Genomic DNA, 15193 nt, shown 5'->3' with positions numbered 1-15193 from the left:
CTTGCCTTACATTTTCAGGTCATTAGCTGAATGAAATTCTTCATGTTGGTGGCATCTAATAAACTTGGGAATCTATTTCTTATTCAGAATATTTTAACAAATCCTTGGTATGGCCAAACTTATAAAAATACTTGCAGCTGAGTCCTCACTGAAAATATTGTCCGGAGGAATAGGATCCCACCAGTTAGTGTGGTGGTTTCCTGCCGCTTTTTCGTACTCTTTCTTTATGAGATGGAGCCTGTTGTCATCAGTGAGTTGGGGAAGCAGACTGTGATCTGGTGCTGTTATATTGATCGCTTTCTCCATTCTTAGATTAAAAATGCATTGTTGGACGCAGCTAAGGAAGAGTCTATTCCTGAAACCAATGAAAGTATCTTCAATTTTCTCATGGAAAGGGTTCGTAGTAATCTTCATGTCGTGTTGTGCATGAGTCCAATTGGAGATCCCTTCAGGTAAGTTTTATTGTGAAGAATGTGTTATTGTTCAAATCAGTTCATAGGAGATCAAACATGCATGTGTTACTTTTGTGCTGAAGTCCTTTATTCAGCATCAACCATGTACCAATACTTTAGTTCCAGACTGCCAATGAGGAGAGCCCAATGAATTGTGATGCCTTTGACTTATTGTTTAGATCAATAAGCTCATGGTGTTGTTGTTGTGCATGTTTCTTTCTCCTTTTACTTCTCCATTTTTATAGTCTAATATCTTTTACTTATCTGCATGGTGGAGCTCTTCTCAGTGCTCCGGTTTGGATTATAGATGCCTACCATTGCCCCCTCATGTTTCCTCTGGTTGATGCTAAGCAGGTGTACGAGTCCTTCTTGAAATATTTGCCATCAGTCTAAACCTTGACATTCACACACCATTGGAGTGATGTTGAGCACTGGGACTCGGCATCTTCACTTCAACCTGGAGGCAGCTCTGTTTGGCAGAACCTGTAGTGTATGATGCACTTGAGCTCATGTCTGAGGCTCAGTTGCCAGTGTTGAGCTGAAACAGTTCACACAAACTTTAACCCATATCTGGGTCCAAAAGAGACCAATTAGCAATAGCAGGAGTCAAAAAGTCATAGAGTCCTACAGCATGGAGACAGGCCCTTTGGCCCAAACTGGTCCATGCCGATGAAAATGTCCATCTATGCTAACCCCATTTCCCTGCACTTGGCCCATAACCTTCTAATACTTGCCTATCCATGTATTTGTCCAAATACCTTTTAAATGTTGTTAATGTACCCACCTCGATCACCTCTGCTGGAAGCTCATTCCACATGCTTTCCACCTTCTGGGCAAAAAGGTTGCCCCTCAGGTTCCCTTTTATTCTTTCCCATCTGACTTTAAACCGATGCCCTCTAGTCCTTGATTCCCCAAGCCTGAGAAAAAGACAGTGCATTTCCGTTACCCTGCCTCTCATGATCTTATACACTTCTATAAGATAACCCCACAGTCTCCTACACTCTTCAGAAAGAAGTCCTAGCTTGTCCAACCTCTCCCTATAACTCAGACCGTTGAGTCCTGGCAACATCCTTGTAAATTTCTCCTGTACTCTCTCCAGTTTAATTACATCCTTCCAGTAGCAAGGTGACCAAAACTGAACACAATACTCCAATGCGGCCTCAACAATGTCCTGGACAACTGCAACATAACTTCCCAACTTCTATACACAGTGCCCTGACTGATGAAGGCCAAAAGCCTTCTTCACTGCCCTGTCTACCTGTGACTCCACTCTCAGAGAATCATGTTCCTGAACTTCAAGGTCTCTCTGTTCCACTACACTCCATTCACTATGAAACTCCTGCCTTGATTTGACTTTCCAAAGTGCAAAACCACACACTTATCTATATTAAACTCCATTTGCCATTTTTCAGCTACTTCCCGAGCTGATCAATGTCCTGCTGCAATTTCTGATAATCTTCCTCACTGCCCTATATACAATGCCTCCAATTTTAGTGTCATTTGCAAACTTACTAATCATGCCTTGTACATTTTCATCCAATTCATTGATCTGGATAACAAACAGCAATGGCCCCAGCACCGACCCCTGAGGCACTCCACTAGTCACAGCCCTCCAGCCCAACAAGCATCCTTCCACTATTACCCTCTGCTTCCTACCATCAAGCCAATAGTGTATCAAGTTTACAAGTACCCCTGGATTCCATGTGATCTAACCTTCCAGAGCAGCCTACCATGTGGATACTTGTCAAAGGCCTTACTGAAATCTATATAGATGATATTCCTGATGAAGGCCTTTTGCCCGAAACATCAATTTTCCTGCTCCTTGAATGCTGCCTGACCTGCTGTGCTTTTCCAGCATCACTCTGATCTAAACTCTGGCTTCCAGCATCTGCAGTCCTCACTTTTGCCTAGTCTGTATAGACGATGTCTACCACCTTGCCCTCATCAACTTTCCTGGTCACTTCGTCAAAGAACTCTAACAAATTTGTGAGGCATGATCTCCCATTCACAAAGCCATGCTGATTATTCCTAATCAAACCCTGTCTTTCCAAATGCACGTATATCTTATCTCTCAGAATCTTCTCAAGTGACCTACCTACCACAGATGTTAGGCTTACTGGTATTTAGTTCCCAGGTTTCTCTTTGCAGCCCTTCTTAATTAAGGGCACAATATTCGCTACCCTCCAGTCTTCCGGGACCTCACCCGTGGCTAACAGTGATGCAAAAATATCAGCCAGAGTCCCCGCAATTTTTTTCTCTAGCCTCTTGCGGTGTTCTTGGATATATCTGGTCAGGACCAGGAGGTTTATCCACCTTCATACATTCAAGTACATCCAACACCTCCTCTGCTGTGATATGGACTCTCCCCAAGATATGACCACTAACATCCCCAAGTTCCCAAGTCTTCATGCGTTTCTCCACGGTAAACACAGAGGAGAAATATTCATTGAGGATCTCACCCAGCTCCTTCAATCCTACACGTACATGTCCACTTTGGTCCTTGAGGGGTCCTGTTCTCTGTCTAGTTATTCTTTTTCCTTTAATATACTTGAAGAACCTCTTTGGATTCACCCTAATCTTCTCAGCCAAGGCTATCTCATACCCCCTTTTTTGGTCTCCTGATTTGCTTCTTCAGTAAACTCCTGTATCCCCTATATACATCCAGGAATTCCCTTGGTGCAAGATGCCTCTACTTGAGCCATACCGCCTACTTTTTTCTGGTCAAAGCCTCATCACTTGTCATCCAGGGTTCCCTATTCCTGTCAACCTTGTCTTTCACCCTCACAGGAACATATAGACCTTGACCTCTAGCTACCTCACTTTTAAGGCTTCTGTTTTCCATAGGTACCTTTGCCTGCAAACAAACAATTCCAGTCAACCCCTGCACGCTCCTGTCTTAGTCCATCCAGATTCGCCTTGCGCCAATTTAGAACCTGAACCTGGGGATCAGTTCTGTCCCTCTCCATAACTATTTTAACCTTAATAGAACTATGGTCACTGGTCCCAAAGTGCTCCCCTACTGTCACCTCAGACACCTGTCCTGCCCTATTTCCCAAGACTAGGTGGAGTTTTGCCTCTTCCCAAGTAGGCCCCTCCATATGCTGCATGAGGAAACTTTCCTGAACGCATTTAACAAATTCCACCCCATATAAGCCTTTAACCCTGTGGCAGTCTCGGTCTATGTTAGAAAAATTAAAATCTCCTACTATGACAACCCTAATTCTCCTGCAAGTCTCCCCAGTTTCCCTGCATATTTGTTCCTCTTGGGGCTGTTTTCATTGGAGAAAAGAAGGTTTAGGGGTGACTTGATAGAGGTGTACAAGATGATTAGGGGTTTAGATAGGGTTGACCGTGAGAACCTTTTTCCACGTATGGAGTCAGCTATTACGAGGGGGCATAGCTTTAAATTAAGGGGTGGTAGGTATAGGACAGATGTTAGGGGTAGGTTCTTTACTCAGCGAGTCGTGAGTTCATGGAATGCCCTGCCAGTAGCAGTGGTGGACTCTCCCTCTTTATGGGCATTTAAGCGGGCATTGGATAGGCATATGGAGGATAGTGGGCTAGTGTAGGTTAGGTGGGCTTGGATCAGCGCAACATCGAGGGCCAAAGGGCCTGTACTGCGCTGTATTCTTCTATGTTCTATGTTCTCTAATTCCCATTGACAATTTGGGGGCCTGTAGTACAACCCCAATAATGTCACTATACCCTTCCTGGATAAGCCTCACTGGATTATCCTTCAGTTATTTAATCTCTGATTACTGCTGTGATACTTGCCTTAATCAAAGATGCAACTCTCCCTCCCTTCTTCAGTCTATATATTGAGGTTCCTATGGTGTTGCCCACTCTCCTGTTGTGTCAGCTCAAGTTGGCAGAACCAGATGTCTAGCCTGGGAGAGACAATAGGTTGCAACAGCTCCACACAGTCTGTCAATTAACCCTCCATGCAAGGGGAGGGGTTTTTTGACTTTGACTGATGGTGTCTAGTAGTTGACACTGACTCACTCACCACAAATCAATCTCTCCCGATGTCACCATTCTGAATTGCTAACACCCATTTCACAATCCTAGTCGCAGCGTGATCAGTAGGTGAAACAGGCTCGAAGCAACATAAGTGAGATCCCTTTGAACCATAAGGCAGCATAGATAGGTGTTCAGTGTGAAGGTGAAGATTGCCTTGATGCATGAGCTACTTTAAGTCAAATGGCCATCCTCAGTGAGAAAACTTTGAAACAGTGGTGTACGTTGTCAGAGGATGGTTTGTCTTCTCTTTAACTGTTTTAAAGGAATCGTGTACGGCAGTACCCAGCGTTAGTGAACTGCACCACTATCGACTGGTTTTCCGAATGGCCGAGGGACGCTCTGCTTGAAGTGGCCGAGCGATACTTGATGAGCGTGGAACTTGGAGGATCGGAGGAGGTAAGGAGTCATTCAGATCAGAATGAGCAGTGACCACTTGTGCCTTACCATTCTCGTCAGTGATTGGAATGGAGTTGAAATGCCCATCAGCCATGATTGAATGGCAGAGTGGACTCGATGGGCTGAATGGCCTTACTTCCACTCCTATGTCTTATGGTCTTATTCATCCTCAGCACCCGGGCCAATTTAAATAATGATGAACTATACTGCTGCCGGATCCAGCCTGAGACAGCTGTGGAACTCGACAATTCAGCTCACCCTACCCTTCCTTCAAATACACCTCCTGACCGCCGATGCTGCATAGCATCTAGGGGTGGGGGGACTTTGCCTCATCTTCTCCCCCTTCCCTAATGCAAGGTTTCTAAAACTAATTTGTGGATCTGGACTAGGCTGAGAGCAGCGGCCTTAGCCTTGGCCAGTAATTAAAGCTGAAACTTTGCTGACCTGTGCGGTTCTGTTTTACTCTTCTTTCAGTTCAGATTTCAGCTGAGCTAGCTTGAAGGTTATACATGTGCCTTTCATTTTTACATTGTCTTGGATGTTTTCTCTATTAACTAAGATGTTACAAAGATCAGCAAAGATTGAAAAATGAACTGCAAAGGCTGGATTCTCTTCTCTAGAAAAGAGAGGGCTGATAAACATAAAGACGAAATTCTGTAGGTGTTTTAATAATGTGGATGTCCAGTAGATGTTTCCATTGGTTGATGGGTTGTGGTGACTGTAAGGGATCCAAGATCCAGGCTGGTCACTAATAAAACCACAAATGAATTAAAATCCAACTGAGAACTTTAAAAAAACTCCTTTCCCCAGATGAGAAAAAGGAACTTGCTCATGTAGGGAATGTTCGAGGTAAATAATATCATTACATTTAAGGGGGAGCTGGATAAACATATGAGGGAGAAAGGTATAGATGGATAGGCTGAGAGAATGAGATAAATGGGGGGGGGGCTCATGGATTATAAGCTACAGCATGGTTCAGATGGGCCAAATGGTCTGTTCCTGTGGTGTGTACTTGATGCAGATCTCTAACACAATCCTTAATATAGAAAGAGGCTTGAGAGATATGTCAGGGCTAGTTGTTGGGTTTGATCCCGAGACGTTTGGCGCATTTCCTGGCTCACGTTTACAAGGTGACAGCATCCTTACTTGGTATGAGGTTTAACCAACTGGACTTGGGATGTAACAGCAAAGATAACAATGCACTGAATAAGAATCCAAATCAAGAGATTTGACTGTAGGGCCCAGGACGATACCTGATAATACTGGAGCTGAAATAGTTGGAGAAGTAGTCTAGCCAATAATAACTAATGACATGGTGATCTAAAGCTGATGATGGTGCAGAAAGCTAAGAGAGGCAATTTTCATGTGTTGCAGGCCCAGGGACGAATGAATGAGTGGGTGGTGAAAAATTAAATGTTGATGGCAAATCCGTGATAGAAGCCAGATTATTTAAAGTAGAATCTTTTTGCAGCAGAGTATACAGTTATCTTAGTTCTCGTTGCCAATGGTTCTTTCTGTTGTTCCAGCTACGCAGTAACCTGGCTCACATCTTTGTGACCATGCACCGCTCAGTGACAATGTATTCTGAGAAAATGTTGCTGGAACTGCGGAGGCATAACTATGTGACCCCAACCAACTATCTGGAGCTGGTGTCCGGCTACAAAAAGTAAGTGTCATTATCCTAACACTGTCATTGCTGCCAAGTAATATGTAAGGGAAGATTGTAACCTGGTACTGAATAGTGGGATTGTTTGTTTTGCATCTTTATTCAGGGAATATTGGAAGAGTGTTATGAGGATTACTGGGTTGAGGTATCAATCTGTTGCGAGTGCCCTTCTGTGGCTCAGGTCCTGGAGCAGAGCTTGAACCTGGGTCTTCAGGCTCAGAGGCAGTGATCCTACTGAATGAGCATTAATACCTCCCACTATGGAATAAGTACATGAGTACATAAGTGCACCTGGCATCATCCTGATCATTAGCTATTAACCTCTGTGTGGTTGGGCAGGTGGTGCAACACATTCCAAACCTCAGCTACCATTGTAAACTCCACAAGTGATGTTTAACTACAGAACTAACTGCAACCCAATCACTATGAGCTTGTTAAATGTTCTGAAGTTTCCTATTCTGTACATTATTCATTGACTTTTCAGTTTTGTGCTTTTGATCAGCACTGGGTACCTTTGTTATTGCCACTGGTCACCCTGAAGTAAAAAATATTCCATTTGCCAGCACTGTTAACAGTCACTTTGATGAACCTGAAATCCACGCAACTGAAATAGCAATGGACCATACTGGCATACAAATATTTAATATGCATATCTAAGGTGCTTTTGGCTGCTGTTTCTGCAGACATATTATTGTAGACATTATCCATTCATGTGTTTGCTATCGTGCACTGGAGTTTGAACACTGAGTTCTTCAGTTGAAAGGATAGCTGGCTGAGGGAGCAGAGGCATATTACCAAACTGGATGATTACATTTGCTGCAGTATCACACCCAGACTGATGAAATACGTACAGTCTGCCTCATAAAAATTGTGAATTTTAAAAAACATCCATTTGCAGCAATGGGCGTCTCTCTCTCTCTCTCTTCAGAAGGTGGTGATGAGTCAGCTTCTTGATTCCAGCTGAGTGGTTTGCTGGGCCATCACGGAGTGAAATTAAAAGTCAGTCTTATTGTTGTCAGGTTGGAGTTCCACGTAGGCCAGACTGAGTCAGGATGACCATTTTGTTGCCTAGAGAACCAGATGGGGTTTTAATTGGCAGTTTTGTTGTCACTATTACAGATATCAGGTTTTATTCCTGATTTTATTTAATGGATTAAATTCCAATTCTCCAATTGCTTCGTGGCATTTAAACCTCTGTCTCTGGGACTCTCTGGATTGCTGGTCTAGATATGTACCTGTTATATGACCAGATTGCACTGAAATAAAGGTGGGCATGGATAGTATTAAGCTAGAGAGAGTTCAGAAGGGATTTACCAAGATATTGCTGGGTATTCAGTTTCAGTTCTGGAGGAAAGCTGGATCGGCTGGGACTTTTTTCACTGGAGTGTAGGAGGTTGAGAGGCGACCTGATAGAAGTTTATAAAATAATGAGGGGGAGAGATAGTAGTTGTCTTTTCCCTAGGATGGAGGATTTCAAGATTAGGGGGCTAATTTTTAAGACCATAAGACCATAAGACATAGGAGCGAAAGTAAGGCCATTCGGCCCATCGAGTCCACTCCGCCATTCAATCATGGCTGATGGGCATTTCAACTCCACTTACCCGCATTCTCCCCATAACCCTTAATTCCTTGTGACATCAAGAATTTATCAATTTCTGCCTTGAAGACATTTAGCGTCCCAGCCTCCACTGCACTCTGTGGCAATGAATTCCACAGGCCCACCACTCTCTGGCTGAAGAAATATCTCCGCATTTCTGTTCTAAATTTACCCCCTCTAATTCTAAGGCTGTGCCACGGGTCCTAGTCTCCTATATTGAAGTTGTATGAGTAAAATCTTTGCAGATGCCATCAAGTAAGAAGGCAGCCTGAATATTAGAGAAAGATTCAAGCATGTCTATGGGCTGTGTGCTGAAAGATGAAATTAGGAAGGGCATCTGGGTGTCTTTGGGTCAGCATGGACTAGATAGGTTGAACAGCCCCAACTGTCTTGTTTTTATGGTTCTGTGTAAGAGGAATTAAATCCAATCTTTCCTTTCTCTTTGGTACTTTCCTGTAAAAGAACGATTTGCACAATTTAATCTGGTCATTGTGAAATAAATTGTTTGGAACCAAGGAAATGGAATACATGTAAAATGGAATCACAGTACAACATACTGATCAAGAAAATAACCTGCGAATTACAGAAGATAAATTAATTTACTTAAGAAAAGTAGTAAATAAGTATCGGATTTCATTATTAGCGGGATTTTTTCAATGAATTAATTAGGTCAGACATTAATTTGACCCAATCGATGTTCACTTCTGGGAAGGAAAGAAAATCTGGCTGGAAGGAAATATTAGAAAAATTGAGCTTATTTGCTTTGGCAAAATGAGGAAACAGAAGATTTAACAAGTTTGAAGATGGCTAATTGTTTTATTGATAAAGGGTAAAGTTATGAGGAACATTTAGTAGATAAGAAGGTAAGAATAGGAACAGAAGCCAGGTACAATCATACAGTCGCATCCTCCGAAAATCTTCAGCTGTTCAATTACATCAGACTGTTTCTATCTTGAAACTGGCTCTTTCAACTTTTTTTTGTCATTTTCTGTATACATTCAAAAGAAGAAAAAAATTTCAATGTAACAGTAAGAAAACGATAGTACTTCTGTCGCATCACATTCCATTCACAGATGATTCTAAACACTTCACAAACAATGGTTTATTTTTTGCAAGTGCAGTCACTGTTTTGAAGGGAGATGCAGCAACCAAATGTACAAATCAACCTATCACATTAAAATTTGGCAGTAAAATTGTGGCTGTAAGCACTGCTTTTTGAGGTATCTTGGCTATTGGAGAGGTGATTTCCTCAAATTCCAGGAGCAGTAATTACTGTTTTATATGCTGTTGCATTGTTTTGGAACTGTGGGGGAGAAAGATCAAAACAGCGTCCTTTAAAAGGGAGGAAGAGAGACAAATGGAGAGAACACAAGGTCAGAAAGAAACCCACGCTGCTGGCTCTCTCAGCAGTGGGTCTGCACAGCTACTGCCTTTGCTGTTGTGAGTTTAAGTATCTTTGGATATTGGAGTGCGTCTAAAAAAAAAAATGAACAGTGAATATTTCTGCGGCCATCAGCGAAAAATCAGAATGGTGTGTTGCCTCCCTAGTGCCAGGATCAAAGATATTTTGGAGAGTGCGCAGAATATTTTCAAAGAGGAGAGGGACCAGCAGGAGGACGTTGTACACATTGGAACGAATGACATAGGAAGGCAGAAGGATGAGATTCTGTCTGGTAATATAGAAAGTTAAGAATTTTAAAAAGGAGCTCCTCGAGTGGTAATATCTGGATAATATCCGGTGTTACGAGCTAGTGAGGGTAGGAATAGAAGAATAGTACTGTAGACCCTCAATAGTCAGTGGGAAATTGAGAAACCAATTTTAAAGGAGATTTCAGTTATCTGTAAGAATAATAGGGTGGTTATGATAGGGAATTTTAACTTCCCAAACATACTCTGGGACTACCATCGTAGTCAAAGTTTAGATGGAGAGGAATTTGTTAAGTGTACACAAGAAAACTTTCTGCTTCAGTATGTGGATATACCTACGAGAGAGTGTGCAAAACTTGACCTATCTTTGGCAAATAAGGCAGGGCAAGTGATTGAGGTATCAGTGGGGGAGCGCTTTGGGGCCAGTGACCATAATTCTATTAGATATAAAATAGTAATGCAAAAGGATAGACCAAATCTAAAAGCTGAAGTTCTAAATGGGAGGAAGGCCAATTTTGATGGAACAGAGGAACCTCGATTATCCGAATACCAATTATCCGAAAATTGGATTATCCAAAGGAGATCTCCAGGTCCTGCAGAAACATTACATCAACAGTGATCATGCTTTTTGTTTACAGCAATTAAACAGGCACTGTCTCCAAATGACTGACCTCCTGCCCTCTCTTCCCGCAGGAGTGTACCCTAAACCCCCTTCACCAGATCATCTCTCTAACATTGTCCTGTACAGGGCAAAGGTGCAACCTGTCAAAATGTTGCAGTAAAAAGTTTGTGTGCGCGCACGCGCTATTTGGAGACTTAGCCCACAAAGATGGTAGCAGCAGTCTGGCTGGTATACAGTCTGGCTGGTATACAGTCTGGCTGCCCCAGGGAGGGGGTGGGTGTTCAATGGGGATAGTGGGGGGGGATTGAAGTCTCCCGTGATCAATGTAACCTTGCCTTTCTGACATGCCTTCTCTATTTCCCGGTACATGTTATGTCCCTGGTCCTGACCACTGTTAGGAGGTCTATACACAACTCCAATTCTGTTTTTTTTGCCTTTGTGGTTCCTCAATTCCACCCACACAGACTCCACATCATCCGACGCTATGTCATTCAATATCATAGATTTAATTTTGTTCTTAACTAACAAGGCAACCCCACCCCCTCTGCCCACCTCTCTGTCTTTTCGATAAGTTGTAAAACCATGGAGGTTTAACTGCCAGTCCTGACCCCCCTGTAACCAAGTCTCTGTGATGCCTACTACATCATAATCATTCACTATTATCTGTGTCATTAGTTCATCGGCTTTGTTATGTATGGTACGAGCATTCAGGTAAAGTGCCTTAATGCTAACTTCCTTATCATTAGAGATGTTGGAAGTCATATGTCCTAAGTTATCCTTGCTTTTTTACTGCATTCTCAGTCTGCCTCAATTTTAAATCCGCCTGGAAACATTCTATCCTGCTGCTTATCTTGCCATTTACCTCCATACTCCCTGTCGCTTTCACTTTCCCTTCCCCCCAACTCAGAAGTTTAAAGTCCTACTGACCACCCTATTTATCCTCTTCGCTAGAACATTGGTACCTGATCGGTTCAGGTGGAGACCGTCCCAACGGTACAGATCCCCCCTGTTCCAAAACTGATGCCATTGCCCCATGAAGTGGAATCCCTCTTTCCCACACCAATCCCTTAGCCACGTGTTTACTTCCCTAATTTTCTTATCCCTATGCCAATTGGCATGTGGCTCGGGCAGTAATTCAGAGATTATGACCCTTGAGGACCTGTATTTCAATTTCCTTCCTAGTGCTCGATAATTCCCAAACAGGTCCTCCATCCTAGCTTTGCCTGTGTTATTAGTCCCAACGTGGATCACAACAACTGGATCCTCCCCCTCCCGCTCCAATATCCTTTCAAGCCGGTCAGAGATGTCCCGAACCCTGGCACCGGGTAGGCAACACACCATGCGAGACTCCTGTTCCGGCTTGCAAAGGATACTATGCAATGGGAAAGAAGAGAGATTTAAAAAAGACATGCGGGCAAATGTTTTACACAGAGGATGGTTCATGTGTGGAATGAACTTGCAGAGGAAGACATTTGGATACATACATGAATAGGAAAGGTTTGGACCTGGAGCAAACAGATGGGACTGGTTTATTTTGGGATTATGTTCAGCATGGACTTGTTGGACCGAGGGGTCTGTTTCCGTGCTGTGTGACTCTATGTCTCAATCCAGCCCCATTTGTGCAAAGCTACCCCTTATTCTGCACTAAAAGGGCCATCCCTCTCTGGCCTAGGTAAGAAACATTTAGATAGTGAGTTCCTTAGCAGCAACAGAAATGATTCTCTTTGCTAGTGGAGCATTTTTCCATTTTTACTTCAGAAACTGATAGGTAGTATTTATGTTAGGGAGTTCCCGGATATTGATCAGTGATGATGAGAGGGTAGTGATTACTGCATGGCCCAAGTCAGAATGCAGAGCAAACACCTCACCTCTGCATTGCCAGTCCAATACCAGAAACACTACACTTTGTACCCATTGTAGGAGTTGGGTCACGGTGGAATGAGGTATATTCTTCCACTGGCTGTTCTATCCCTGACCTGGAGAATAGCTGAAGTTTTAAGGAATGAGAGAAGCAGAAATGAATCAAATTCCCCATCGTTGATGGGTCTCCCTCTGAGGAGCTTTCAGAATTTGACCTATTTTTCTGCCAGATTAAAGCAGTCATTGACAAACCTATGTACCACAGGAGATACTATTCAGTAAGTGCAATCAGAAGAAAGATCAAGGGGGAGAAAAAGTGCTCTGCACAAAAAGTGGATAGACTCCTGAAGTGAGCGACCATTGTGAGGGAAATCGTTTGTGAACGTTAAAAGAATAATTATGATTCATCTTATGCCTGAACATAAAGTCTCATTCAGTCGCAGTGAATGGGGAGAGTGGTCTTGGTCTTTCCAAACCCTACATTTGGATTCCATTTGTCTGCAGCGTACCATAATGTAGAGTGGTTTTTGCTGCATGAATTGCTGACTCCCTGCTGCCAGGACATTTCCTGATACTAGTCCTTGCACTTCAATGCTACTGTGTTCAGCTCCTTCCAATTTAAATTGAACAACTGCAAGAAATCTATTAGCCCTTAAAGTGGAAGGGAAATTTTACATATGCAAGGAATACAACTTGCCTCCTTGATATTAAAAAAAAAGCACTCATACAGTGCCAAGAGTCAAAGTACTTCCACTCGGTAAATTACTTTGCTGGTGTGTTCTGACTGCAGGTCATAGAGTTTCAGATCCACTCAAGTCCCGGGTCCAACTACATTAGCAGGACAGACTACCCTTTCTAGTCTTTCTAAGATGTGACTCTACACAATGTGCGTCGATTTCAAGTTCAAATTAGCAGAGGCAATGTTGCATGAAACAATCCTTTCTGAACCTCTGGGGCTGCAGAGTACAAACAGAGCAGGCCCTGGAGTGAAAGAATAAGCTGGGCTGCCTCCGTGCCCAGGTGGGCAGGGGGTTGGAGGCTGTGTGCTATACATTCTGCAGTTTGACACTACTGCATCCTTCACTGTTTGCGGTGTGGCTGGAGAGTTGAGCTGCAGACACCCCAGGTTACAGTTTCCTGTTTAAAACAAACTGTTTGAGAATGGAGGCTGAGCTCACTGCTTCTCAACATCTGTATGCCATTAGCTGCAGCAATCTGGATAGCAGCAATTCCTGCCTTATTTTAGCCCGTCTGTCTGGCCCATGGTCAGGTGCATGTGCCTTGCCATGTCCCAGGGCCATGTGTGCATTGATGTTGGGACATTCTTTTGTTTCCAAGGCTCCTGGAGGAGAAACGCATTGAGCTGAGTACTCAGGCCAACAAGCTGCGGAATGGACTGTCTAAGATTGACGATACCCGTGATAAGGTGGAGGTGATGTCCGTCGAGCTGGAGGAAGCCAAAGTGAAAGTGGCTGAGTTCCAAAAGCAATGTGAGGAGTATCTGGTGATCATTGTGCAGCAGAAACGGGAAGCTGACGAGCAGCAGAAGGTGAGAGAAGAGAATCCCTTTCTATACTGTTCCCAGGAATAACACCCCTGTACTTCTGTAGCACTGAAAGTGCCCCTGTTATTCCCCAGTCATCACTTAGCTCCAAACTTAGTGCTGGAGGTGAAAATGGATTTGTTCGATTCTATGTTTTCCAGGGTTTAACTCCTCTAACCATCCTCCTTTTCTAATACTTACCCTCCTATCTACTCGGATATCCCACTCTTCGGTTACCCTGACCCACACCATATCACATATGTCCCTTTGTCTCATTTTCACAATCCTCTTCAAATAAACCCATGGCGTCACTCCACTGTACCTTGTGACCTCCTTCAGCTCTGTGCCCCTGCTTTCACTCATTGGTCCGCTCGTGACACTGATCTGTTTCCTGTTTCATTAACTCTGCCAAAGCAAACACGTTTTCAGCCCTCTGCACCCCCTTCCCGGGTTGCAGGAAACGCCATACAGATCTTTAAAAAAATTTAATCTGATTATTCTTAACTATTCTCAGCACCATCTCCTTCTGTTTCTCCAGCTCAGTGTCTGCTTTGTCCTTCAATCTGTAAAACTCCCTGAGTTATCTGTCTGGCATGAGGAACACCACTTCAGTCAAAGTTACTCTTGTTTCTGCATTGTATTCTGCAAATGACTTGCATAAAGTTGGTTTGCGGGTTCAACAAGTGATTAGGATGGCAAATGGAATCTTGTTGTTGATTGGAAAAGGAATGGAATATAAAGAGAAGTTTTCCTGCAATTGTACAGGGCATTGGTGAGGCAACAACTATGGTACTGTGTACAGTTTCCGTCTGCTTGTCTTCCAAACAGAATAACTACTTTAGTCAGAGTTCAGAAAAGGTTCAACCCCTTTCTGGGATGAACAGTTTATCTTATGAAGAAAGATTGAGTAGGTTGGACCTGGATCCATTGAAGTTTAGAAGAATGAGGGTGATCTTATTAAAACATATAAGATCAAGAGGGAACTGGAAAGACTGTGAAGCTTAAAGTGAATGCTGTCAAGATGGGGAATTGGAGTTGGGATCACAATCAGATTCGCCATTAAATTATGAAGTGGTCCAGCAGCCTTAAAGGGCCAAATGGCCACCTGCTGCTCCAGAGTCATATTTTCCTGTGTCCTATGTGACAGAATGAACTCAGCCTGAGGAAGTGTAAGAGTTATCCACCTTTGATATGAGAAAAACAAATGAGAATATTTCCTTCCTGATGAGACACTGGAAGAGGGAGCATAGATGGTCAGCTACATGAATCAACTAAAGTCAGTGAATCAGTGCTGGAGTAGCAGACTTTAATTCAAGGCAATTGGAATTGAAAAGTGAGACTGTGATACCTCAGTTACATAAAGACTTGTTTAGACCCATATTGAGGAACT

At 43.2% G+C, this 15193-nt stretch overlaps 1 protein-coding gene across 1 annotated transcript in view; it reads left to right on the top strand.

The window, feature by feature from the left end:
* Positions 1–15193, top strand: part of LOC122544375 (dynein axonemal heavy chain 2-like) — a 159058-nt gene that overhangs the window by 127240 nt on the left and 16625 nt on the right. Inside the window, exons 22-25 of the mRNA XM_043683618.1 lie at positions 313–452; positions 4736–4868; positions 6395–6534; positions 13599–13809. Of these exons, the coding sequence (XP_043539553.1) occupies positions 313–452; positions 4736–4868; positions 6395–6534; positions 13599–13809 (624 nt within the window). The remainder of the gene's footprint in view (positions 1–312; positions 453–4735; positions 4869–6394; positions 6535–13598; positions 13810–15193) is intronic.

The sequence above is a fragment of the Chiloscyllium plagiosum genome, chromosome 48, assembly GCF_004010195.1.
Source record: "Chiloscyllium plagiosum isolate BGI_BamShark_2017 chromosome 48, ASM401019v2, whole genome shotgun sequence".
Lineage (NCBI taxonomy): Eukaryota > Metazoa > Chordata > Chondrichthyes > Orectolobiformes > Hemiscylliidae > Chiloscyllium > Chiloscyllium plagiosum.
Note: the sequence above shows the minus strand (reverse complement) of the source record. Positions and strands in the feature narration are given on the sequence as shown.